Raw genomic sequence first — 24,102 nt, forward strand, 5'->3', positions numbered from 1 at the left:
AATATTTTAGAATATATATTAATATATTGCTTGGGCTCCATCTAAAATAGCATTGAGTTAGGAATTTAAATGTATTGAAGTTCACTTATACTCAAATGAGAATTTGGGTGCAAATACCTATCTGAACAATGGGACCACGGATGTGCACCGGGACATCACCCTTTTGATGTGCTTTAAATTTGTTACTAGAATGAAATGCCTGAAGCAGGCTACTTTGTAAAAAGAGATTTATTTTGGATGCTGGAAGTCCGAACATGACAGTGCTTCTGGCAAGCCTCCTTCCTGCAGACTGAACCACATCACGTGTTTATCTGTGTGGTCTCTTTTCTTGATATAAAACCACCAGGATTCAATCAAAGGGGTTCTACCCTAATGACATAATCTAGTTGCTTCCCCCAAAGCCTCTCCTCTGAACACCAAAGCCTGCTAAAGCTGCTGCCCTCTTAATACCATTAATATGAGATTTAGGGGATTAAACTCTGGCATGAATTCAGGGGTCAAACCATATATTCAAACTCTAGCAGACTGGGGTGTGGCTCAGTTCAGCACTTGGCTTAACATGCTCAAGGTCCTGGATTTGGTCCCCAGCATTGCAAAAAAAAAAAAAAAAAATGACATAGCCACATGGTTAGGTCAGGGGTCTGAGGAACTGCTGTGATTGACGGCAGATGGGGAGGAGGGAGCAAGCATGGATGACGGCTGTAGGTTCCAATCCTACTGCGTGGAGGTGGGAGACTTCAGGTCTTGGTCTGATCTAGAACTTAACTTTCTGGGCAGGCAGCTGGGCAGGAGACAGCAGGCTGGCATGGTGGACATGAGTTACTCCCTCTCCTACTTCAAACCCTGGGAGCTTTTATATCCCTCCATACCATTTTTCACAGCTTTTCTGGTTTGTTTTGTTGACAGCAGTGGAATTCTCACCTCTCACCTGCGTGAAGGAAATTGTTTTTTCTGGGCTTGCGTCTGCCCCTCCCTGCTCTGTCTCAAGGAGGATGGGATCTGAGTTCCAGAACAGACTCAGTGTGGCTCAATGGCTATGCAAGTTTGAGGAAAACAATCCCTGACTCAGACTTGAGAATAAAAAAAGGCCTGATGCCGCCAGCCCCAGCGCTCTGTGGGACTCTGGAAATGAGGGAGATGCTGAGCATCCAAATATGGAGGGGAAAGCTGGTCAGCGTTGGTCCTGCAGGAACATGAGAAAAAGTGGAAGAGCCAGCTGCTCTGAGCTATCCTGGACAGCAATGGAGGATGTTTTGTCCCTTCTCTTCCACCCCAACAGGAAGTGGGGCAAATACCTAGAACCTGCAATCCAGCCTAGGTCCCCTCACCAAGGATGCTTCCAGCTACACATCTGGGTCCTAATCTCATTTGCCTAAAACTTGCCACAGACCTGGGGCATGCCCTTTAACTCTGCTGTGCCTGGTCATTCGTCTGCAGAACGCACACGCGCTACCTGCATCTGTGGAGATGCACACAGTGGAGTTGGGGTGGAACCGTGGCAGGTGCTGTCCCTTTACCAGCACAAGGGCCCCACTGCTCTGCATCTCTTGCCCATGCCTCCCCACCTCAGAGCAACCCCAGCCATCCATGAAACACTCTTGTATTTGCTGGAATCAGCCTGCGTTCCAGAATTTTGTCCCCCCCAGTGTCCTCCTAGTTCTGGAATCCCACTGCTATTCCAGATAGAGAGCACTAGGTCCTCAGGGTTCTGCTGCTCTTCTGGGCAGTGCTGGTCTGCTCAAGCTCTCACATCTGACTTGAGTCTACACTGCGGACAGGATGCGGTGGCGTGACCGCATATCTGTGTTCTTCTTTCCACCAGGCATGATGCTTACCATGACCGCGCTGCTGCTCTTCTTCATACACCTGGCCGTTTTTGCCAATGATGTGCATAACTTCTGCATCACCCACCACTATGACCACATGAGCTTCCACTACACGACTGTCCTGATGGTAGGCCTGGGCAGGGGCTCAGGGCTGAGGGGCTGATGGAAACCCGCTGTTGTGTAAGGGGACCGCTCTCCCACTGGATGGGCCTACAGTTCTCCCAGGTGATCAGCATCTGCTGGGCTGCCATGGGGTCACTCTACGCGGAGATGACAGGTGACAAGTTCCTGCGGTGCTTTGCCCTGACCATCCTGAGTGAGTGGGAGGAGGTGTGATGAGAGGAGGGGGAGCTTTGGAACCCTAGGATGTAACAGGAGAGGGCAGGGGTGTTGGGCTGATGGGGTCTCTCTCTTCTGCCCAGTGCTCAATGAAGCCATGTTCTTCAACCGCCTGTCCCTGGAGTTTCTGGCCATCCAATACCGGGAAGAGAACCACTGAGGCCTGGGACTAGGGACGGGGATGAGAAGGGAGAAGGAAAAGGCTGCTTTGGGTGTTTTAATAAAGTCTGTTATTTATTTGCACCTGTCAGCTCCTTCAAGGGAGGAGGGTGGGAGGCTGGAGACCCAGGGGGAAGTAGGTTAAGATAAATGCTTGACCTACATGACTCCTGACCCAGCCTGTAGCCACTCTGGTGGCCTTGGCCTTGGGTCAGGAATCTTAGTGTCTCAGGCTTGAAGGAGAGGAGTGGAAAAGAGACTCCTAGCCTCCCTGCCTTCCCTCCTTAGGATCCCTGGTCCTAGGCTGGCCCAGCCACAAGCAAGGGCTCAGGAGGGACCCACACGGATATGAGGGTTCATGAGTGGGTCGAGATTGGGATCGCTGTCAGCAGCAGCCCGGCCCAGGCGAGACATGAGGGCGAGGAGGGCCAGGAAACCCAGAAGGCCCAACAGTAGCAGCAGCCCCGCCCGCTGGAGCAGGGTCAGCGGCCGCTTTCGAGACCCAGCCCGGCTCCTGGGGGGAATGAGGGCAGAGTCAGGTTAGGCCCTTGGTCCCTGGGGCACAGAGAAGAGCCTTAGTCACCATCCTTGAGCCTCAGTTTCCTCATCTGCGCCACAGGAATGATCACCCCTGTAACTGCCACCAGGTGGAGTCATTGTGCAGCTCACAGCAGCTGAGGCACATGTTCTAGCTGAGACTGTGTTTTGGAAACTGGGATATGTCAGGCATGGGGGAGAGTTACAAAGATTGGGTGCTGTTGGAGCAGGAAGGGGCCACAGAGAGCCCAAGTCCAGACCTCCTACAGGAGGTAAGAACAGCCACAGAGAGAGCACTCCAAGGTAGCTACTGCCCAGCCGAGGCCTCTGCACAGACCCTGCACTGGATGCCACCACACCCAGAACCAGCCCTGCTGTCATCAGATCTCATCCTCTCTTGGCTTATTTCCTCTCCTCCCCTTCCTGCCATCCTGCCCTGACTGACCCCATATACCTGAGCAACTGGGCCAGCCAGCCCAGGGCTGGCCGGCGGCGGTACTTGTCATCATCACAATCCCCATGGAGGCCAGGTAGTCGGTCATCATCCCGCGTGTCATACACCTTCCTTGGGGCTGCAGGGATGAAGCCACCAGCATCAACAGGCTCAGAGAAACTGGCCCTGTGCAGGGGGGTATCCTAACCTCCCCAGCCTGATAGAGTATCTTGGAACTGAGGGGAGGCCATGTCTGTGCTTAGGGTGTGGAAGTGCCACTTTGGGGGAGGCTCTGGATCCCCAAGCTGCCTCCACCCACACCACCCATGCCCTTTCTGTCCTTCTCTGGCTGGGACAATCCCATGGCTCACCATGAGTCAAGGGCTCAGTATTGCCCATGTGGATGACCGTGTGCTGCTCGGGTCGGCTGGGAGAGGCAGGGGGTCGGGGAGCCTGGCTGTAGAAGGCTGGGGCAGCAGAAGCACTGTCTATGTCCTCCTGTCCGGGGGTACTGGTGGCTGTGGGTATGGAGAGAGCCATGAGCAATGCAGAAAGGCAAGGTCCCAGAAAGCAGGTAAAGGCCACCACTTACCATTAAAGCTGGACCAATCAGAGAAGTCGGAGGAATTGAGGGGCTCAGGCTCTGGGCTTATCACCTCATCAATCTGGAGGAAGGAATTTGGGTCACTAGCCTGACCAGTGTTGTCCCCACCCACCCATCTGGCGAGGAAGGTAAGGCTTGGGGCAAACAGATGGTCAGACAAAGGGACTCTCACCAGAGGGAGGCCCAGTCCTGACCGGGCCCAGTTGACTGTGGCTAGCTTCTCTCTCAGTGCAGAGGCCACAGGGCCAGCCAGGTTGCTTGGAGGGAAGATGGGACCATTGCAGCTGGGGCACTGATAGCCAGCAGGTGCTGTATTTCGGGGTAGCTGGGCTGCACGTTCATTGAGGCAGGCCCAGTGGAAGAGATCTGAGGGCCCATGAAATAAGGGAGAGACACAGGAAGAAGACTCTGTGGGTTCTTAGCCCAGCAATAGCCCCCGTCCCACTGCCAGGATTAAGGGACATACACATGTAGGCCCAGGGCCTCGCTCTTCCCTCCTCACTCCAGGTCCATTTCATCAGTGTTGCCTAAGACTTCGGCCTTCTTGGATACCACCCACTAAAGTCGAGGCAGATGCTACAAAACTGCCTAGCACACAAAGAGGTAGGGTGGGCGGGAAGAAAATGCCACCAATATCTTTTAGGGAGTCCTTTCTGGGCCTGTACTCATCATTCTCCTTGAGCTAACAGTGAATCAAGAATAGTTTCCAAACGGATTCCTAGATATACACATAGGCACAAGGATGCATGTACACATCTATGGACACAAATATTCCTGTGCTTATGAATATGTAACCCCAAAACAAGTGCCATTCCTTATATCCACACTAGCTCCCATGAACTCATTGTATATGCTCACATGGCTGCTAACACTCAAGGATCCTGATCAATGTTTTCTCCTTGTATGTCCACAACACACCTGTGACCATCCACTAATGTACTAATGAACATCCCATGTAGAGACACATGAAGTCATGCAAGTTACACACACTCTCACATTGAAAAACACATAGAGCTGTCTCTTTTGCATCAGCTCCTTCAAAAATTGAAGCTGACGTTCTTACACCAGACCAAAGTCATAACACATATGACTGATGGTTCCCTCTAGCTAACTTTACTGTAGGAAACTCTTCCTGTTTGGTACTGGGATGAATAATAGATCCTAAATATCTGAAAGTCCCATGCTGGTGTGGCTGGCAACTGCCGTCATCATAAGTTTGACAGGCTCTTGCTCAACTCTCCAAGACTGGCAGGGCAGGAAGTAGGAGCTTTAATTTTTAGGAAAAGACATAGGGGCCTAGAAAGGGAAAATGACCTGCTTGAGCTTACATAGCAGGGAATTAACCTAACAGGGCAGGAATCTAGGGCTCTGGCCTCCCAGGCCTGGGGAATGTATTATGCTGCTTCTGGAGGAGGGCTTGGAAACCAATCACCAAGATGGCTTTGGGGCTACCCTGATCCCTCCAGGATGACCAGGCCTCACCATAGCAAACAAGGCGGGTTGTCTCTCGGCTGGCCAGAGGTGTGCTGCACAGGCGGCAATTGGGGTTGTAGTCACTATCTTGGAGCCACTGCAGGTAGGACTGGACGATGCACTGGATGGAGTGGGAAAGAGAAGTCACAGTTGGAGCCTAGGCTCCAAGACCAACCACTCCAAAGTCCAACTCCCTCTTTTCTCTCACCACAGACACATATCCTTTTGTTTGTTCCACCAGTAAACATTTATTAAGCACATACTATGTGCCTGACTCTCTTGGGGCTGGGGCTATGGCAGTGAGCAAAATAAACCCAGTCCTTGCCCTTATGGAGCTTACAGTCTAGAGTGGTGCCCCTCAAGGGTTTGGAGGAAGGCAATATCGCCAACCACCCAGTCCCCTGCTCAGGCGATCCTCTGAATGCCCCACCTTGGAGTGATTGGCTACCAGGCAGTGCTCGCAGACGTTGACTCGGTGTTCAAAGCAGAACAGGTTGGTCACCTTCCTCTTGGGGCACTTGCAAAGTCCCATGACCGACCCTGGGGAAGAAGCCAGGTCCTACCAAGCTGCCACTTGGGTCTCACCAGCCCCGTCCGTTTCCACTTAACTTCGCCGACACCTCTCACATCCACGCAAACCCAAAATCCCGGTCTTGCTGGTGTCGGGTCACGCCCCCTGCATAAATCCCCCGTACCGCGACCCCTCATTCTTTCGGTATCCCGACCCCAGTCAGGCCTCTCAGTCAGCTACCCACTGATACCCCTGGCCCCGCCCCCAAAGCCCGGTCTGGGCCCCACCCCTTGCTAGCCCCGCCCCTTTCTTTACAGACCCCCCCCACTCTCGAAGTTACTGATCCGCCGCGGCACCGGTCCCGACGTGCGCGAGCGGTGATTCGAGGCGCGGAAGGACAGGGATTACGCTCTTCGTAGCTCCCGCTCTGCCCGCTTCAGCTCCGGCAGCTCCGATTATCCCTCCGCTGCCACGTCTCTTCCGGGTGCGGCGCGCACTAATGACGACACCGCGCCACCGGCCACACCCCTGCAGAGGCTTGACAGGAAGGCGGGCGAAGAGGGCAAAATCCAAGCGTAGCGGCCCTCACGCCTTACGTCATTTCCGCTTCCTCTCTGACCGGGCGGGTAATTCGAACACTGCCACTTGCAGCTGCAGACGGCCTTCCCTGTTGGCACGAGCCTCGGGCTGCGGCGGCAGAGGAGGTCGAGGCCCAGACTAGATATGACTGAGAGGCGAACGCGGTCCGGAGGGGCCGCTCGGCGCTCGGGTGAGCACAGAGGGAACGCGGGAGAGGTGGGGCTGAGCCGTTTGGGATCGCAGGCCCTTCCCCACCGAGCCAAAGAACGCTTTTTTCTCTCAGGAAGGCGCCTCCAGAGGGTTTGTTTGGGAACCTTCTCCGACCCACACTAGTCTCGGTCTCTGGACTCTAGGGCCTGGAGTCCTGCTCAGCCTCTCTTCATTTTTCTCTATAGGGCCCAGGACCCCATCTTCTGCTACGTCTCTGCGGCGGTCCCAGCGGAAATCAGGCTCGGATCTTCCGAACTTCCTTCCTGAACTCAGTGGGAAGGTGAGCCCTGGGTTTCTCAGTTACTGCCCAAGAGGCCCTAGCACTAATGTAGAGCTCATGATCACTCCTCTTTTCCAGGAACCCCATGTGGCTCCAGTCAGAAAGCCCATCGTTTTGAAGAAGATCGTGGCTCATGCTGTGGAGGTGAGGGTTAAGAGACGGGGTGGTGAGTGGGGGGCCAAAACTGGGAGCTGGCTATTTGATCAGTTGGTGTTGTTCCCCACAGATCCCAGCTGTCCAGTCGCCTCGCAGGAGCTCTAGGGTGAGTTCATTTCCAACGGCTTAGTTGAGTGGGATCCAGGTCACTATAGAGCTGGGGAGCAGCATACTGTCTTCTCACATCTACTTAGGGAGCTTTTTTGCAGTATTCTGGAACAATTTACTTTTGGACAACATCGTGCATTGCAAATCTTGATTACTCCCTGCAGACTTTTTTCATTTTTAGCTCTTTATGACCTGTGTATTTTCTACCATTTTCCTTAAAATGCTGAGCTGTGTCCTATCCACTGTCTATCCGTTTTATTCTCAGTTTTTATATGTGGTTGTTATGAGTTATATTAGGGTGCTTTTACAGTTTTAACAGAACTTGTTACAGAGAATATTTCATTAAGAGGAAATCTGACTGGGGGTATAGGTCAGTTGGTAGAGTGCTTGACACTAAAGCACAAGGCCCTGGGTTCAATCCCTAGCACATACACACACACACAAAGAGGAAATCTGAAGATATAGTCAGTTAGAAATGTTAATTTTATTCTTTGAAGAGTTTGTGGGATTTACAGATGGGGAGAAAGACAAATGACCAAGTGATTACAATATTATTTGTCCAGAGCTGCAAAAAGAAAACCAGGTGCTATGATGGTACCCAACCCAGTGGCTCAGGGGTGTTTTTACAAATATTTAGAAAATTTTGTGGGGGGGGTACCAAGGATTGAACTCAGGGGCACTCGACTATTGAGCTACATCCTCAGCCCTATTTTCTATTTTATTTAGGGACAGGGTCTCACTGAGTTGCTTAGCACCTTGCTTTTGCTGAGGCTGGCTTTGAACTTCCCATCCTCCTGCCTTAGCCTCCTGAACCGCTGGAATTACAAGCATGTGCCATCCACACTTGGCTAGGATTTTTTTTTTTTTATTAGCTTATTAATAGATATAATATTGGGGTCAACTTTGACATAATTTTACAGTGTGAAACATAATTTACTCCAATTCAGTCCTCAGCACTTTCCCTCCTTTCTTCCCCTTTCTTTTCCTTTTCCTCTACTCCATTGATCTTCTGGTTTTATATATTTTTTTCTTTTTTTAAAAAATATTTTTTAGATGTTGGTGGACCTTTATTTTATTCATTTCTTTATCTGTGGTGCTGAGAATCGAACCCAGTGCTTCACACATGCTAGGCAAGTTCTCTACCACTAAGCCACAACTGCAGCCCCTATATTTTTTCTTAATTAGTGCATCATGGATATACATAAAGATGAAATTCACTGTGGTATATTCATGTACATAGGAATGTTTGATCAAAATATTCCCACTGTTCTTCCCTTTTTCTGTCTTTCCCTCAATCCCCTTCCTCTATTCTACTGATCTCTCTTCTGTTTTCATGGGATTCTCCTCCCCTTCTAATTTTTTTGTTCTTTTTTTCCCTTAGTTTGGTCTGGCTTCCACATATGAGAGAAAACATTCTGCCCTTGATTTTCTGGGTCTGGCTTATTTTACTTAGCATGATGTTCTCCAGTTCCACCCATTTACCAGCAAATGCCATAATTTTATTCTTCTTTATGGCTTAAACCAAATTAAAAGTAGGGGTATTCTGGGCAAAATAAGCCATGTTTGCAGAGATCTAGAGTCCAAAGAAAACTTATGAGGTGTGAGGAATGATAATTTGTGTCTGCAACAGACTTAGTCAGGGTAGGGGAGAGAGCTTGCTAAGCCAGGGCAGATCCTAATGAGACATGAAGAGCAAATTCCAGGGCTTGGGCTTCATCCTTGGTCTGTGGGCAGCCTTTGGAAGTGTTTTGTTGTTATTGTTGTTGTGGATGGTGCTGGAGATCAAACCCAGAGCCTTGTGCGTGCCAAGTAGGTACTCTACCACTGAGCTACCTCCAGCTGACCTTTGAAAAGTTTTAAGGTAGGTAGTGACTGAGTCAAGCTTGAGTATTACATAAAGATCTCTCTGGGGTCATGAGGAGAATGACTGTGCTGGGGCCTCCACACCAGGTGTGAGGACATGAAGCTCAGGAATCCTTATATAAGATGGTAAGGGCCTAAGGTATTGGCAGAGTGGCACCTTCCTTTCCCCATTTTACGCATGACTGACCCGGCACGCAGCACTGGACTCAAAGGAGATCTCCTCCCATAGACCTTCCTTGACATCCTTACCCGGTCACTGTCACTTTTTATGTGTAATTCTCCTCAGGCCTTAACAGCATGAGTGTACTTACTTGCATGTTTGATGTCTTTCTCTCCCTCTATGAACATAGACATCTGAGAGCAGGGACCTCAGTGGTAGCCACTTCTTCTTCTTTTTTTTTTTTAATATTCTTAAATTTTAGGTGGACACAATATCTTTACATTACATTTATGTGGTGCCTCATGCATGCTAGGAGAACACTTTACCTCTGAGCCACAACCCCAGTCCTAGCCACTTGTTTTTATTTGTTGACTGATAGATTCATGAAACACTGAGCAGGATAAAGTTGCTGGAATCTGGTCAACTGGCCATAGGAAATGAGGAAGAAGTAGTCAAGAGTAATCCCAATTCTGTTCATCATCCCTTTTACTAAGACCTATCATACAGGTTCCCCAAAGCTTGAAGTGAGGAAAAGTTTCCTGATCTACTTCCTTGGCTTTCGATCACAAGAGTCATTAAATTTGTTCTGCGTCCACCCTTGTCTTGGCCTTCAGGAAATTTAGTGTGAAGTTCATGGGCATGAATTCATCCTTATGAGCACCTACAAAATGCAGGGCTCTGCTGGAAGTGCCAGGCATAGGCAAGTCAGCCAGTAAGACTAAAGACCCCTGCTCTCAGGTAACTTCCATTCTGATTGGGTGATTGAGTCAACCATGAACCAAGCCAACATCAGGTAGCAGTGTTGCTACACAGGAAATAAAAGAGGTCATTGTGGCAGAATAGCTAGCAGAAGCGAGATGGGCTGATGCAGATTTGATGGTGAGGGACAGCCTCCCTGAGGAAGCATTGGAGCTGAATGGAATAATGAGGAGCCAATGTATGAACCTCTAAAATACATGTCTGCTGCCTTTGCCGTGGCTCTGTTGGTCTCTGCAGAAGCTCTCCAGTGGCTTAGGGAGGACCCAGTGAAACACCCCCACCCCTGTTACCTCTCAAACCTCATCTTCAGCTCCTCTCCCCTCAGGTCACTGCAGCCACACTGGCCTCCTTGTTTTTTCATTCTGACTGGCACACTCTTGCCTCAGGATGTTTACATCTCTATTCCTGCTGCTGAGAACACTTCCTTTAGATGTCCATATGACCCACTCCCTTACCATTATCGAGTTATGTTTCACATGTCTCCTCAGTGAGGCCTATGATTCCAGCCTACTCCCAGAACTCTATCCAGTTGGTTTTTGTGGGCTTTGATTTTCTGTAGTGTTAACACCCTCACTTAACACATGGGTTCCTGTTATGTTTTAGAATAGAAGCACTGTAGCAGTAGAGTTTTAATTCATTCCCTGATGTATTCCCAGTGCCTAGAACAGTGCCTGGCTCAGGATAGGTGAACAAATGGACATTTTAGGAAAAACTTAAGCAGCTGTGTGGCAAATGGATCATAAAAGTCAAGGCTGGAGACAGGCAAGGATTAGGAGTTCATTGAGCTCGTCTAGATGGAAGCTTGGGTGATTTAGTGAGAGGTGGCTGGATGCCAGGCACACTTTGAAACAGCAACAGCAATAGCAGATGCGGCAAGTATTCCTGAGGCAGAAAAGCAGGCTCCTCAGAAGCACTGACTAGTTTCTTTTTAAAAGTATCAGTTCTGGGCTGGGGTTGTGGCTCAGTGATAGAGCACTTGCCTAGCACATGTGAGGCACTGGGTTCGATCCTCAGCACCACATAAAAATAAATAAGTAAAATAAAGATATTGTGTTCATCTAAAAAAAAGAAGAAGAAGAAGAATTATCTGTCCTTTCCAGCCAGAGTCTCCTTGGGCCTGGAAGTAAGTGGTCCAGAAATGTGTTCTCTCCTGTTCTGGTACAGATTGCTTTTTTCTTGGAGAAAGAAAACAACCCTCCTAACAGGCAGCCCACTAAAGAGGAACTATTCAAGACTCCTAGTATCCCTGTCACACCCACCACCACTCCTATGTCATGTATCCTGAATGGTGAGTCCAACTTCAAGGAAGGAGAACTGGATGCCAGAGACTTGGACATGTCTAAGAAAGTCAGGCGATCCTACAGCCGGCTGGAGATCCTCGGCTCTGCCTCCACCTCCACCCCAGGCCAACGGTCCTACTTTGGCTTTGGGGGCCCTGAAGACTTATCCAAAGTCTCACCTGTGGTGTGTTCAAATTTAACTGAGGTCCCTGCAAAGCTCTGTGCCCCAGATACAACGCTCCCTGGAATCTCTCCCCCAATCCTGAAAGAGAAACGGAAGAAGAAAAAGGTGCCTGAGATCCTGGTGAGTGAGAGGTGGGGCCTTTTCTGTCCTCTGGCTGGCCATGCACACTGGAGGCTCTACACACAGGAGACATGCAGGGCCAGGGTGCAACTGACTCTTGGGGGAAGGTAGCACCTGCAAGGTGTGGGTGATGTGCTGCAGCTAACATAGCCACCTTGCCACTTACCTGCCCCCATTTCTCTTCCCTAGAAATCGGAACTGGATGAGTGGGCCGCGGCCATGAATGCTGAGTTTGAAGCTGCTGAGCAGTTTGACCTCCTGATTGAATGATATGAAGTGGGGGTGCTCCTGGCTAGTCTCTCCCCTCCTCTCCCTGTACATAGCCCCTCTTGATGGCAAAGACACTGGGGGTCCCCTCTGCTGGCTTTGTTACCCATGCAGGTGCTATTGCTGCACATGAGGCCTGGCTACTCCTGAAGGCTTGGGCAGCCCCACTGGGCAGCCCCACTAGGCAGCTTCGGGTTCAGGAAATGGGCCTGGCCTGGCCACTCATTCGTCCCAACTAGTCACTCTCTCCTTCCTATCTTCCCAAGTACTGGGGGTTAGAGCCTATATCTACTCTTGCTGGGAACTGTGGTTGCTCTAATCAGGACCTGCAGAGGGTGGCCAGCCTTAAGCTGTCCCTCTGGAGTTGTCCTCTGTTGATGGCTTGGTTCACAGCCATAGGCGCATGTATGTAAAGAGGCTTTGAATTCCGTGGGTTTCTTGTTTGATTCCATAGATAGTTCAGGGGAGAATTCATGGGTTGGAGGACACTTCTACCCTTGAGGAAGAAGCTGGACATTCAACCTATGGTGACAAGTTTTGGAGGAGTGGGGAGCCTTAGTTGAGTCTCAGACCATAAATGTTTAAGGTGCCAGAGCCGGGTGAGCTGTCGTGCCATCGAGGTGTTTGATGAATGGCAGGCTGAGGGGGTGCTGCTGCTTATGGCAGAGTGCATTTCAGGATGTGGCTGCCAGGGCCTTGGACTCTAATGCCCTGGTACCTGGGGCTTATCATCTCTGAACAGGTAGCCTGCAACAGGGGTCAGGCGACCCCTTTTCTCACCCACAAGGTCCCAGTCCCACTAGCATTTTGCAGTGGGATTTATAAAGTTTTAGGAAGCTTTTCTTGTGTGCCAGAACACTGCTGGGGTTGGTGGCAAGTTTCACTTTTAGTCTCCTTAAGCCCTCACCTGAGAACACTGCCAGGGTGGATGCAACTCACTGACTTGGGAACTTTCCCCGCCATTCCCTTTTCCATGCTGGCGGAAAGTGTGGTTTCAGAGACCGCCCTGCCCACTGAGAGGCGCACTGAGCCCTTTGCCTGTTGCACTTTTGTTGTTGACAAGCTCATGGAAGTAGAAGCTGACAGGCTGTGGAGAGGCTGGTGGACCACCAGGAAGAGGAGCACTTGGCAGGGGACTGGACGGAACAGGGTGGGCCTGGTGGGCATGAAGGAAGGCCCTGGGAGACCTAGGCTGTCTGTCCAGCACCTTGTGCTCTGTGGAGGCTGCAAACAGGCCCTCTTGCTGGGGCCAACCCAGGTATCTGACTGGACCACGCCTGTAGAACTCTCCTCAGCTGGCCAGCAGGGCAGAGCCTTTGGGAAGAATCAGGAGGAGCCTCATGATGTTGAGTTGATCTTGTCCCAGCAAGCCTTTCTCTGTCCCTGGGGAGCTGTATGCAGTGTAAAGAAAAACTGGGAGTCTGTTTTGAAATAAAGACGTAATTAAAGAGTTTGCCTGTTCAGACTGCTTTTATTGGGTCAGACGCAGAGCCCAGGATATAAGACCCAGGATGCCAAGTCCGGGCCATGTCACAAGTGTTGTCCCTCTGTAACAGGCTGCCAGCCCGGCCTCTCTTCAATGGCCCTGTGGTAGATCCCTGCCCCCACGTCCTGGTGCGTTTCTTCTGTCCAGTTACCCATCCCTGTCTCAGGAGGAAAGAAATGAGGTCTGGGCGAGGTGCCTGGGAACAAATCCTCCTGAGTCCAGCCTCGTTCCCTTTCCTTTGAAGGAGCCTGTGCCCTTCACACGGTGGCCTGGCCTGGACTCTGCTCGGCAGTGGGTGATGCAGGAGCGCCTGGAGAACGGGTCAAAGATGCTAATTCCTAGGAATCCTCCCAGTTGCACTGTGGTAAGGCATAGGAGTGGTGACACAGGTGGCACCTCCCAGCCTCATTTCCCTCTCATCCCCATGTTCTTGTCTTCTGGTCCTGAAGAAGTCAAGGTGGTAAAATTCTCCCCAGAGCCACTCCCCCCACCCATGGGAGACAGGTGAAGGCCAGCTTTCTGAGACCTCAGTTCCCTTTCCTCCAAGTTCTAACCAGTTTATTCTAGTTTTATTGTAAAAGATGCCACCTTTTTTATTTCTTTAAATATACATTTTTTTTTTTTTTTAGTTGTAGTTGGGCACTGTATCTTTATTTATTTTTATGTGGTGCTGAGAGTCAAACCCAGGGTCTCGCACATGCTAAGCAAATGCTCTACCACTGAGCCACAACCCCAGCCTGCCATCCAGCAATCTTGACCAGCATCTCAGCTGCTGCCATTGCCCCTTCCTGAGGCTGAGCCCCTTGAGGGATCTGCTTCCTCCCACTTTACTGGTCCTCCCAGCATCTGGTCTATACCAGGTCGACTTCCTCCCCTGTGCTCCCACTGTGTGACAAGATGGCAGTCTCTCTCTTAACAGCCATCACTGCTGATCAATCTGACCCCACCTTTGACTTCTGAGGTTGTAGGCAAGTCACTTAACCTCTTTAGACTATTTCTTTTCTTTCTGGTGCCAGATACTGAACCCAGGGGTGCTTTACCACTGAGCCATATCCTTAGCCCTTTTTAGTTTTTATTTCAAGATAGGGTCTCACTAAGTTTCTGAGGCTGGCCTCAGACTTGTGATCCTCCTGCCTTAGCCTCTGGAGGTGCTGGGATTATAGGTGTGTACCGCTGCACCTGGCTTACTTAGCTTCTTTGAATCTTGTGTTTTTTCTTGTTTTAAGATAATTTGGGGGCTGGGGATGTGGCTCAAGTGGTAGCGCGCTCGCCTGGCATGCGTGCAGCCCGGGTTCGATCCTCAGCACCACATACAAACAAAGATGTTGTGTCCACCGAAAAATAAATAAATAAATATTTAAAAAAAAAAAAAAAGATAATTTGTTATCCAAAAGTATATACATTATTTTATAATACAAGTATGTTTTATGAAATATTTGGGACATGCATACAAAATAAAAATTAATGTCCTTTATCCCAGATTTAAATTTTAATGGATATCCTATATTTCACTGACCACTCTACATGGGGTCACTAGTACCCGACAGGTGCCTGTTGTCAAGGGGCGGCTTCTGTGGTCCCACACACATCTTCCACAGTACTCACAGTTGAGACACATAACTGTTGTCACAGCAAGTGCAGCTCCCCTCGCCTTTACCCCCGAGGCTCTCGGCTTCCTGTCCTGAAGTCTACTCCTTTCACCCACTCTCCAAACTATGACCCAAACAACCCAGACAAACACGAAGATCTCCCTGCATTCTCTTCACCAGGGACCACAGCCCAGGCCCTGCCATAGCCCTGCACCTGCTCACACCAGTGGGAGTGTCCGCACCTGTCCACACCGCGCCCTCCGAGCCTTCCTGCCTTTGCCTACACTCTCCGCCTTCTGCATCTTCCAGCCCTTTGGGAGCAGGCAGCCCCTTCCGTGCAGTCTTTCTGGAGCTCTGAAGTGGATCATGGATCCTCTGCAGCCAGGGCTTTCTGCACAGACCTGTGTGGCACATCTCCCTTCTGTCTGCACTGTAGGCATCTGCGTACCTGGGGTGTCTGTTCCCCGGAACTTCAGACAACGCAGTTGTTCTGTGTGTTCAGGACCTGGCCCGAGGCCCATGCCACAGACAGTGGCCGGCCAACCAGTTTTTCCCCTGGATGATGAACACATGAGTGAGCCGAATCCTATCATGTTAACAGGTTGTCACTTACTTTTTCTTATATTTTGGCCCTTCAGGCTACTTCAGTTTTTCTGCATTGTATAAATCAGCTACCACGACCTCCCCAGGGACTGTTTTTGTTTTCTTTGAAGTTGTTTTGTTAAGCCTAGTTTCTAAAGCAAAACTATCAGAGGCGAGAAATTGCCAGTGGATCTTGTTATACTCAGCCAGGGTCCCTTGAGACAGATCAAACCTGATGACAGAGATGGCATGCTTTTGAGTGGCCACCCTGAAGCTTGGCAAGTCCCTGGAGTGATGGGTGACAAGGCCCTCTGCAGGGATCTGTGTACACTGTGTGCACAGGAATGTGACTGCCTAGGAAGGCTCCACACATATACGGGGCCTGGGGACATGGCTCAGTTGGTAAAGTGCTCGCCTCACGTGCACAAAGCCCTGGGTTCAATCCCCAGCACAGGAAGGAAGAAAGGAAGGCTTCACACAACATACAGCACACTGTATAGAAGCCCACAAGTCCCTCAGGCCCAGGCAGAGTTCAGGGTAAAGATGGCCTACATCTGAGGTCACCACTATCCTCAAATCAACTTGTCCTTAGTCACATAGCCAACAGGTATACAGGGTTCTGAAAAATTGAGGGTGAAAAATGGTGGCAATCTTTTCTATTGACTTACGACTATTTTTTCCATCAAGGCATTTTATTTAGACACATTATATAGAAATAATATATATACTTAGTAATATTCTTATATAGTATTGTTTTATATTACTTGCATGTGTGATAGATGCATTAGGTTCTTAGAAAAAGGGTCCTAGGATTTTCTCTCTCATGTGTTTTTATCTTGCTTCCTTGTGGTCTGTGAATCCAGCTGAGATCATCAGTCTCATGAAACCAAACTCTTGGGATGGAATGGGGGTAGATGATCCTACCATCTTCCTAGATCCTTGAGTTGTACATCAACTCTGGGACTAATCCCTTCATGCTTGTTTAACCTGCCTGTGAGGGTCACAATTTCCCAGCTCTGTGATCATCAATGATCTCAAACTTGCCAATGTCCCGTGCTTTATCATCACAGCTAAGAAACAATGGCTTTGGAGCACAATCTGATGAGAGCCTGGTATCTGCCTCTGTTTCTGTTGATGCTCTGGAGAGCATCAGCCAGGACATTCATGGCATCATTATGGTGGCATGGAAGGAAGGTGGAAGGAGAACAGGAGAGACAAGCATTAAATTATAGGCAGCTTCAGACTTGTGACCTGAGACAGAACTGCTTTTCTAGTTCTCTTGTTAGAAGGTCTCACACGGCCTCTGGAGATGGAAATGTCCTCAGCCTCAGCCATGGCATCAATCACCATGGACCCCTCCTTGGGTGCTGGGGAGGGGCATTTGCTCAGCGGAGAAACTGGGCAGCACTCACATTGGCAGAGTAGAGAGGACAGTGGGGTGGGAGTGACCATGGCCAAGAACATGGTCTCAGGGATAAGTTTGGGATGGTGTCAGGAAGTAAGGTCCATGGTTGGTCTGAATAGAAGCTTTTTTTAAAAAATATTTTTTAGTTGTAGTTGACACAATACCTTTATTTTATTTATATGTGGTGCTGAGGATTGAACCCAGGGCCTTGCTAGACGAGTACTTCACCGCTCAGCCCCAGCCCCTGAATAGAAGCTTTTTTGAAGTAGAAAATTAGGTAGAAAACAAGGGCCTTGGGTTGGGAGTCAAACTCAGTGGGAGAGTACTTGCCTACCCATGTGCAAAGTCCTGGGTTAAATCCCTAGTGCCACACATACACACATACACAAAGCACGCATTTTTTAAATATAAAACTCTAATTAGGCATGCTATGTTGTATTGTTGTATTTGCTGAGTCTGACAGATCTAAATCTTTTTTTCTTTTTTCTTTTTGGTACCAGGGATTGAACTCAGGAACACTTAATCACACTGAGCCACATCCCGAGCCCTTTTTTGTATTTTATTTAGAGACAGGGTCTTGCTGAGTTGCTTAGTGCTTCTCATTTGTTGAGGCTGGCTTTGAACTCAAGATCCTCCTGCCTCAGCCTCCCAAGCCACTGGGATTCAGACTTGTGCCACCGCGCCCAGCCAGATCTAAATCTGATAACTCCGATGGCTCTAGATTGCTGGACAATGGAGGCTTCCAGGCTGAGAAGGCAGGCAGGTGGCATGGTGGTTATGGGTCACCAACCAGGCTGTATCTCCCTCAGTCTCTCAGGGGCAGGCGAGGAACTCCCTCCAAGGAGGTCTTGAATCCAGTGGTGCAGGCTGGTGAGGAGCAAAAGTCTATACCTCAGGTCTCCGGGGAGCCAAACATGGAGGTGACAGCAAACACTGGGCCTCCCAAGGCAGAGGGGAGGCAGGAGGGCTGGAGAGGTTCTTTCTGGGCCTGGGTGAAGACCTGACCTCTTCCTGTGGCCTCAGCTGGGGAGTCTGGGCCTAGCGACGGGAGAACCTCCCGGACAGCTCTCATCCATACCTCCCTCACCACTCTGCCTCCTTGGGCTGGGGATGCCCAGCACGAGCCCCTGCAAAGCAGGGCGATGGCAGAGGCAGCAGAGTGCGGGAGGACCCAGATTGCGCGAGCAGCTCAAGACACTAGAGTCACCACAATACTTTCTCTGCAAAGCCACCTGTTTCAGAGCCAAAGCTAGACCTGAAGCCAGAACCTGCCTTCACGTTCCTGTTTACACTCTTGAATGCATCGGAAGACTCTGAATCGTAAGGCCAGTGTGTGTGTGTGTGTGTGTGTGTGTGTGTGTGAGAGAGAGAGAGAGAGAGAGACAGACAGACACACACACACAGACAGAATCAAGTGGGAGGCAAAGGGTGCTTCCTCCCCACAGGAACATCCAGACCTGGGTAGGACTCAGCCCTGGGCTGCACAGATAGGATTCAAGGAGCCTGGGCTGCGGCTGGGCACTCCTACTCTGCGCCCTGCCCAGCCTCCAGATCCTCTGGTCCTACTCTCACTGCCCACCTGCCCCAGGGACTCGGAGATCCAGGAGAATCTGTTCCTCGATCAGGAAGACTGGGGCCCCCAGCAGACCTCAAAGGAGATGAGGAATCTGCAGAATGATTGCAGGAGGTGAGCCGGCCGCGCAGCCCCACAAGGCCAGGCCTGGTCCTCAGGCCAGGGCCATGGCTGCTGGCAGAGGCTGGGGTCGTCACTTGCCCTGCTTCCTTTCCCTCCTGCTCCCCTCCATTTCTTCTCCCCTCCTCCCACTCTGGCTCCTACCGCATCACCTTGCCAGCAGGCCCTCACCTCCTTGCCACAGTGTCCTACGAGAGCAGGACCTGCTTCACGAGTGGGGGCCACATTTGGCCACAGCTCTTCCCTTTCAGTCTACTGTGTCCATGCAACATGGCTGGAGGGCAGTCTGGCAGCTTCCCATTTCCTGCCCACGTCCTTGCAGGCAGTGGACATGGGGTTCCCCTCGGTGGAATGGGCTGGCTGAGAAATAAAAACTCATAGAAATAAAATGGCGAAAAAAACACAGAAAGCAATTTCAGAAGCTGATCAGATGGATCGAGCTTCTAGACAAAATGGGGCCACGCCTGCTTTATAAAGTGTATCGGGAACATCAAAGAGATTCTATAGAAGGTTCTTCTCCAAAAAAGGTTAAAGGTGGGCTGCTCAGTGCCTGATGGGTTATGCCCGCATGTGTTTCATGAATAGCTGTCCGCACCCATCAGCAACCAGTCTCCACCTTTAATTGTCCAAGAACTGAGGTGGGCTGTCTGTCAGGGAGGGGACTGTTCTCTGAATATTGGGCTCTGGAGCTTGTTCTGCGTGATCCTGATCCCGTGGCTATATGCCCCTTTGTGGTAATGCCAGGGTCATGGCCCTACCTGGTGGCAGAGGGCCTAGGGCAGCAGTGGGGTGTTATAGCTCTCCCCCACGGCCACCCACGGGATCTGTGTGATGAAGCTGCCATTCACAGCTGACCTGAGGTGCTTGGGCAGGGCTGATTCCAGATCGACCCTCTCACTGGCCTGGAATCACACCGGATCCTGTCACAGCCCACAGAGGGGGCCGCCTTCTGCCCCTCATCCCCTTCCAACGGGATTTCAGAGAATTTGCAGCCCAGCCCATGTGATGAAGCAGCTTGTCCTTCTCTTGCTAAAGTAGGGGAAAAGCAAAATCTGTCCCTCTGGGGCCCTGCAGATTTGCCTGGGAAGAACCTGTCTTTTCCCAACAGTTGTGCTGAAAAGACAGGGCTTAGGAGATACTGGTCACAGAGCTGATATAGGAGGCTGGGGCGGGGTGCTCCTGGGACAACAGCCTGGGGCTGAGAGGGCTCCCTCTTTCAACCCTAGGCTTCGGGAGGCACTCATCACTACCCAAGCGGACAACCTGATCTTGGGGGAGAAGCTGCAAAACCTGGTGAGACCCCCAGCCCAGACCCCTTTGTCTTGCCTCCTCCTTGCCTCCCAGCCCAGCTCCCGCTGCTCAGTACCCACCTGAGGCCCTGCACCCCTGTGTTCCAGCCTACTGTGTTGTACCAGACCCTGCAGAAGGAAACGGGCCTGGGAGGAGGAAGCAGAGGTAATCCAGGAGGAAGCCCTGCCCTGCACGCACTGGTGGATGGCTGAGCCCTCCCCACCACACCCCTTTTTCTACAGCCTCCCCTCTCCCTGAAGGCAGTGCTGCTGGTCCCGCCATCCAACCTCCCCACAGAGGAACCAGAATCAGAGCTAGCAAGGCCTGATGCCAAAGGCTGGGCACTTTATCAGAAGCCACTTAATCATCCAGCAACTCTTTAGATCTCAGCAATAAACTTCCCAGCTGAAATAACGCCACCATGTGTCCAAGGGCCTGGGACTTGGGTGGGGGGCAAGCAGCCCCCAGCTCTGAAGTGAGCCAGTGTCTGGACCACCCCCTGACTTCCTCAACCTCTTGTTCCCTGATCTGCCCCCTACATACATGGCCCTGCCCTTAGACTCAGAGGTGATGTTCCTGTGGTGAGCATTGGGGTGGGACAGGAAGAGGGACTGCATTTCCTCCCCAGGGAGATCCAGGCACCTGCTTTAACTCCAAAGTGCAGAAAGATTTGAGGAAGTGGTAGAAAGAGCCAATACACATCTTGTGACCTTGGATCAGCCATCTCCCCTTGGTAGACATGGAATAGGAAGAAGAGAGGCAGAGGGAACTCCCCAAGGGCCCAGCACCTTTCAGGACTGGAGACGCATCTGGATTTTGGCTCTCAGAGCTTAAGAACTTGTGCCCATTCGCACTGCTGCCCTCTGCAGGTGTTCAGCTCTAGGAAATCCTCTCTAGTGTCGCATGATTCTTAGGTAAGAGGAGAATATGAATATATATGTGGATAGGTATAGGTAAGGCTTAATTTTCAAGAAATTTAGAAACAACTCTTAGCTAGGTGTGGTAGCACACGCCTATAATCCCCACGATTTGAGTGGCCAAGGCAGGAGGATCACAAGTTTGAGGCCAGCCTGGAGCTCTTTTTTTTTTTTTTTTTGGTACCAGGGATTAAACCCAGGGGTGCTTAACCATTGAGACACATCCCCAACCCTTTTGGGATTTTTATTTAGAGACAGGGTCTCACTGAGTTGCTTAGGGTTTTGCTAAATTTCTGAGGCTGGCTTTGAACTCATGATCCTGCTGCCCTTAGCCTCCAGAGCCACTGGGATTAAGGTGTGCTCCACCGCACCTGGCCAGCCTGGAGCTCTTTGTGAGATCTCGAGTCTAAATAAAAAATTAAAAGAACTGGAGATATGGTCAAGTGGTAAATTATCCCTGGGCTAAATCCCTGTATAGGGGCAGAAAGAAATGAAGGAAAAGGCTGGGGTTGTGGCTCAGTGGTAGAGTGCTTGCTTCACATGCGTGAGGCACTGGGTTCAAGACTCAGCACCACATATAAATAAATGAATAAAATAAAGGTCCATCAACAACTGAAAAAATTTTTTAAAAAAGAAGGAAAGAAAGAGTAATCCTTATACAACTAGGCAATGAAGCGACTTCAGGTTTTTGGTGTGTGCTTTTAATTTTTTTCCTTTTAACTATTTAACAACAGAAACAGGGAGATGGCAAAGCCAGTTTAAAAAAGGATACAGAAAATTGACATATAGTCAAGAACAATGAAAAGAAGGAATCCTGAAATAAGATTGCTAACTTGATATAAAAGTGAAGAATACTGGGGCTGGGGCTGTGGCTCAGCAGTAGAGCGCCTGCCTGGCATGTGTGAGGCCCTGGGTTCGATCTTCAGCATCACATAAAAATAAACAAATAAAATAAAGGCATTCTGTTCATCTACAACTACAAAAAAAATTTTAAAAACACACAAAATAAAGGTATTGCATCCATCTACAACTAAAAAATATTTATTTAAAAAAATTGAAGAATATTCTATAGGTCTTTTTTCTTCTTCTGTTCTGGGGATTGAACCCAGGGCCTCAGTACACTAGGCGAGATGGCTGTACCACGGAGCTACAGCCCCAGTCCTATAGGGAATTTATATGCTGTTTGTTTGTTGTTTTCAATGCTGGGAACCAGGGCCTCCTGCATGTGCTCTGCCACTGAGTCGTCTCCCCAGCCCCTGGGTATCTCAACCTCTAACTTTACAGAGCCTCAGCCCTAACCAATGATAAAAGCCCAGTCGAGTAGAATCCTTTCAGTTAGTCTCTGGCGTGACCTGGAGAGGGCATAGATAATCTCTGCTTAGGGCACACTGCAAGGAGATACCAGCCAAGAGGATACAAGTTCAGCTTTTGGCTCCTCTGACCTCTGACTTGGCTCGACTTAAGCTCCTAGGAATTATTCCCAAGCAAAACGGCTGGTGACCCACTTGCCTGGTGGAGTTTTGAGCGTGGTGTGGCATGGTGCTAGCGCTCAGCGAGTGTCTGTTACTTTGCAGTGGAGGCAAGTTCTCGTTCCTGTGCTCCCCACAGGCTTCCTGCCCCACCAAATGGTGCTGCAATTTCCTTGAATAGGTGGCCAGATTGAGAGTGCTGAGTGAGGAGGTGCCTGGCAGGATCAGGGATAGTGGAAGCACAGAATGAATGTGGGGAGGAAAAAGGGATGAGGTTGTAGACATGAAGGGCTCTAGGGCCACTGGAGTGACCTAGTCACAGAGTCACATGGCCTTGGAGGGCTGTGAGCCAGCAGTGACTGTTTTGAAGGTCACTGTCTGCTGTGTGGAGAATGGACTGAATGGGTGCTGTGGTCTAGACATGTCCCCCCAGAGTTTCATGTGTTGGGACCTTAATTCCCAGCATGGCAGTGTTGGGAGGCGGGTCCTACAGGAGGTGTGTAGGTCCCCAGGACTCCACTGTCATGAGTGGACTTATAATCTTGAGAGTGTGTTGTTAAAACATTAAGTGTGCCCCTGTGCTTTGTCCCCTTGCCCATGCCTGCTCATCCAGAAGGGCTTTGCCACCAGGAGGACCCTCACCAGGTGCCGTGGCCTGGGGTTGCACCCCAGCCTCCAGAACTGGGAGCCAAATAAACTCCTTTGTAAATCACTGAGTCCACTGTGTTTTATTATAGTGACAGAAAATGGACTGGGACCAGGGACAATAAAGAAATCAGAGGGAAGCAGGTGAGAGGCTATTGCCACAATCCAGGGAAAGATGACAGAGTCTTGGACCAGGATGGATTCGGGATTTGTACTGATAGGCTGGAAGTAGAATATGAGAGGAACAGGAATAAAAAGATAACTCCCTGATTTTGTGCACAAGTGACTAGAAGATGGAGTTGCTGTTAATTAAAGTGGAGCCTCAGAGTGGGAGGAGGAGGCCTGCAGAGAAAGATGAGGAGCCAAGTTTTGGGTGTGTTCTGTAGGAGTGCCTCTTGAACACCCAAGTGTGCGTGCAAGCAGCAGCTGGAAACAATACAGGAATTCAGAGGATAGATTCATACTGGGGATAAATTTGGGGGCTTTCAACCTACATGAGGTAATTCGTATTGGTCATCTCTGTGAATCAACCATTCCAAAACCTAGCAGCTTAAACTGATGAGCATTTACCATCTCTCACAGTTTCCATGAGTAAGCAATGTTGAAGTGGCTTCATTGGGTGGTCCAAGCTCAGGGTCTCTTGCAAGGTTGCAATTGAGATGTCAACAAGGCTGCAGTCTTCTGAAGGCTTGGCTGGCCCAGGAGGACACACTTCCCAGATGGCCCCTCACCATGTGGCCTGTCCACAGGGCTGCTTGAATGTGCTCATAACAGCTGGCAAAGGATCCAAGGGACAGCCAGGCAGAAACCATGATGGGTTTTTTGTTGGTTTTTGGTATTGGGGATTGAACCCAAGGGTGCTTTATCACTAAGTTATATCCTCAGCCTTTTAATTTTTTTATTTTGAGACAGGGTCCTACTAAGTTGCTTAGGGCCTCACTAGTTTACTGAGGCTGGCTTTGAACTTGCAATCCTCCTGCCTCAACCTTCTGAGTCACTGGAATTTCAGGAGTGTGCCACCTCATCTGGCAGAAGCCACCATATCTTTTGGAACCTAACCTTGGATACAGTGCAGTTTCCTCTTGTCCTTCAAGGCCAGCTCGGAGGCTGGCCACCACAGTATTTAAAGCCATGATGCTGAGCGAGGTTGTCTAGGAAATGGTATAAATAGAGAAGAG

The 24,102-nt window shown here is 50.1% G+C and overlaps 3 protein-coding genes and 1 pseudogene across 3 annotated transcripts; 2 read left to right on the plus strand and 2 right to left on the minus strand.

The window, feature by feature from the left end:
* Positions 1–1,779: 1,779 nt before the first annotated feature.
* Positions 1,780–2,360, plus strand: Tmem262 (transmembrane protein 262). The gene is made up of 3 exons (XM_046445294.2): positions 1,780–1,953; positions 2,043–2,142; positions 2,249–2,360. The coding sequence occupies exons 1-3, from the start codon at positions 1,780–1,782 to the stop codon at positions 2,323–2,325; spliced, it is 351 nt and encodes a 116-aa protein (XP_046301250.1). The 3' UTR covers positions 2,326–2,360.
* An 18-nt stretch (positions 2,361–2,378) lies between these two features.
* On the minus strand, positions 2,379–6,387 carry Zfpl1 (zinc finger protein like 1). Its single transcript, XM_046445292.2, has 8 exons — positions 6,202–6,387; positions 5,802–5,911; positions 5,381–5,492; positions 4,071–4,264; positions 3,887–3,959; positions 3,666–3,812; positions 3,316–3,433; positions 2,379–2,838 (listed from the first exon to the last, which is right to left on the minus strand). Exons 2-8 carry the CDS (start codon positions 5,901–5,903, stop codon positions 2,652–2,654), a joined length of 933 nt encoding a protein of 310 aa, XP_046301248.1. The 5' UTR covers positions 5,904–5,911; positions 6,202–6,387; the 3' UTR covers positions 2,379–2,651.
* Positions 6,388–6,483: 96 nt separating this feature from the next.
* Cdca5 (cell division cycle associated 5) lies at positions 6,484–13,298 on the plus strand. Its single transcript, XM_046445293.2, has 6 exons — positions 6,484–6,651; positions 6,857–6,951; positions 7,030–7,095; positions 7,178–7,213; positions 11,162–11,581; positions 11,771–13,298. Exons 1-6 carry the CDS (start codon positions 6,606–6,608, stop codon positions 11,849–11,851), a joined length of 744 nt encoding a protein of 247 aa, XP_046301249.1. The 5' UTR covers positions 6,484–6,605; the 3' UTR covers positions 11,852–13,298.
* Positions 13,299–16,297: 2,999 nt separating this feature from the next.
* LOC124093108 (small ribosomal subunit protein uS8-like) lies at positions 16,298–16,671 on the minus strand (annotated as a pseudogene).
* Positions 16,672–24,102: the final 7,431 nt, after the last annotated feature.

The sequence above is a fragment of the Marmota monax genome, unplaced genomic scaffold (assembly GCF_021218885.2).
Source record: "Marmota monax isolate L192 unplaced genomic scaffold, Marmota_monax_Labrador192_F-V1.1 WCK01_AAM20220418_F8-fsc00038, whole genome shotgun sequence".
Taxonomy (NCBI): Eukaryota; Metazoa; Chordata; class Mammalia; order Rodentia; family Sciuridae; genus Marmota; species Marmota monax.

Excerpts from the sequence above, each read along its gene's own strand:
- Zfpl1 (XM_046445292.2), bottom strand. The coding sequence starts at position 5,903 with ATGGGACTTTGCAAGTGCCCCAAGAGGAAGGTGACCAACCTGTTCTGC. Across the intron at positions 4,265-5,380 it reads AACCCGCCTTGTTTGCTATG|ATCTCTTCCACTGGGCCTGC; the intron begins GTGAGGCCTGGT and ends ATGGGCCCTCAG. Across the intron at positions 3,434-3,665 it reads TACTGAGCCCTTGACTCATG|CCCCAAGGAAGGTGTATGAC; the intron begins GTGAGCCATGGG and ends TCATCCCTGCAG.
- Tmem262 (XM_046445294.2), top strand. The coding sequence starts at position 1,780 with ATGCGGTGGCGTGACCGCATATCTGTGTTCTTCTTTCCACCAGGCATG. Across the intron at positions 1,954-2,042 it reads ACTACACGACTGTCCTGATG|TTCTCCCAGGTGATCAGCAT; the intron begins GTAGGCCTGGGC and ends ATGGGCCTACAG. Across the intron at positions 2,143-2,248 it reads CTTTGCCCTGACCATCCTGA|TGCTCAATGAAGCCATGTTC; the intron begins GTGAGTGGGAGG and ends TCTTCTGCCCAG.
- Cdca5 (XM_046445293.2), top strand. The coding sequence starts at position 6,606 with ATGACTGAGAGGCGAACGCGGTCCGGAGGGGCCGCTCGGCGCTCGG. Across the intron at positions 6,952-7,029 it reads TTCCTGAACTCAGTGGGAAG|GAACCCCATGTGGCTCCAGT; the intron begins GTGAGCCCTGGG and ends CCTCTTTTCCAG. Across the intron at positions 11,582-11,770 it reads AAAAGGTGCCTGAGATCCTG|AAATCGGAACTGGATGAGTG; the intron begins GTGAGTGAGAGG and ends TCTCTTCCCTAG.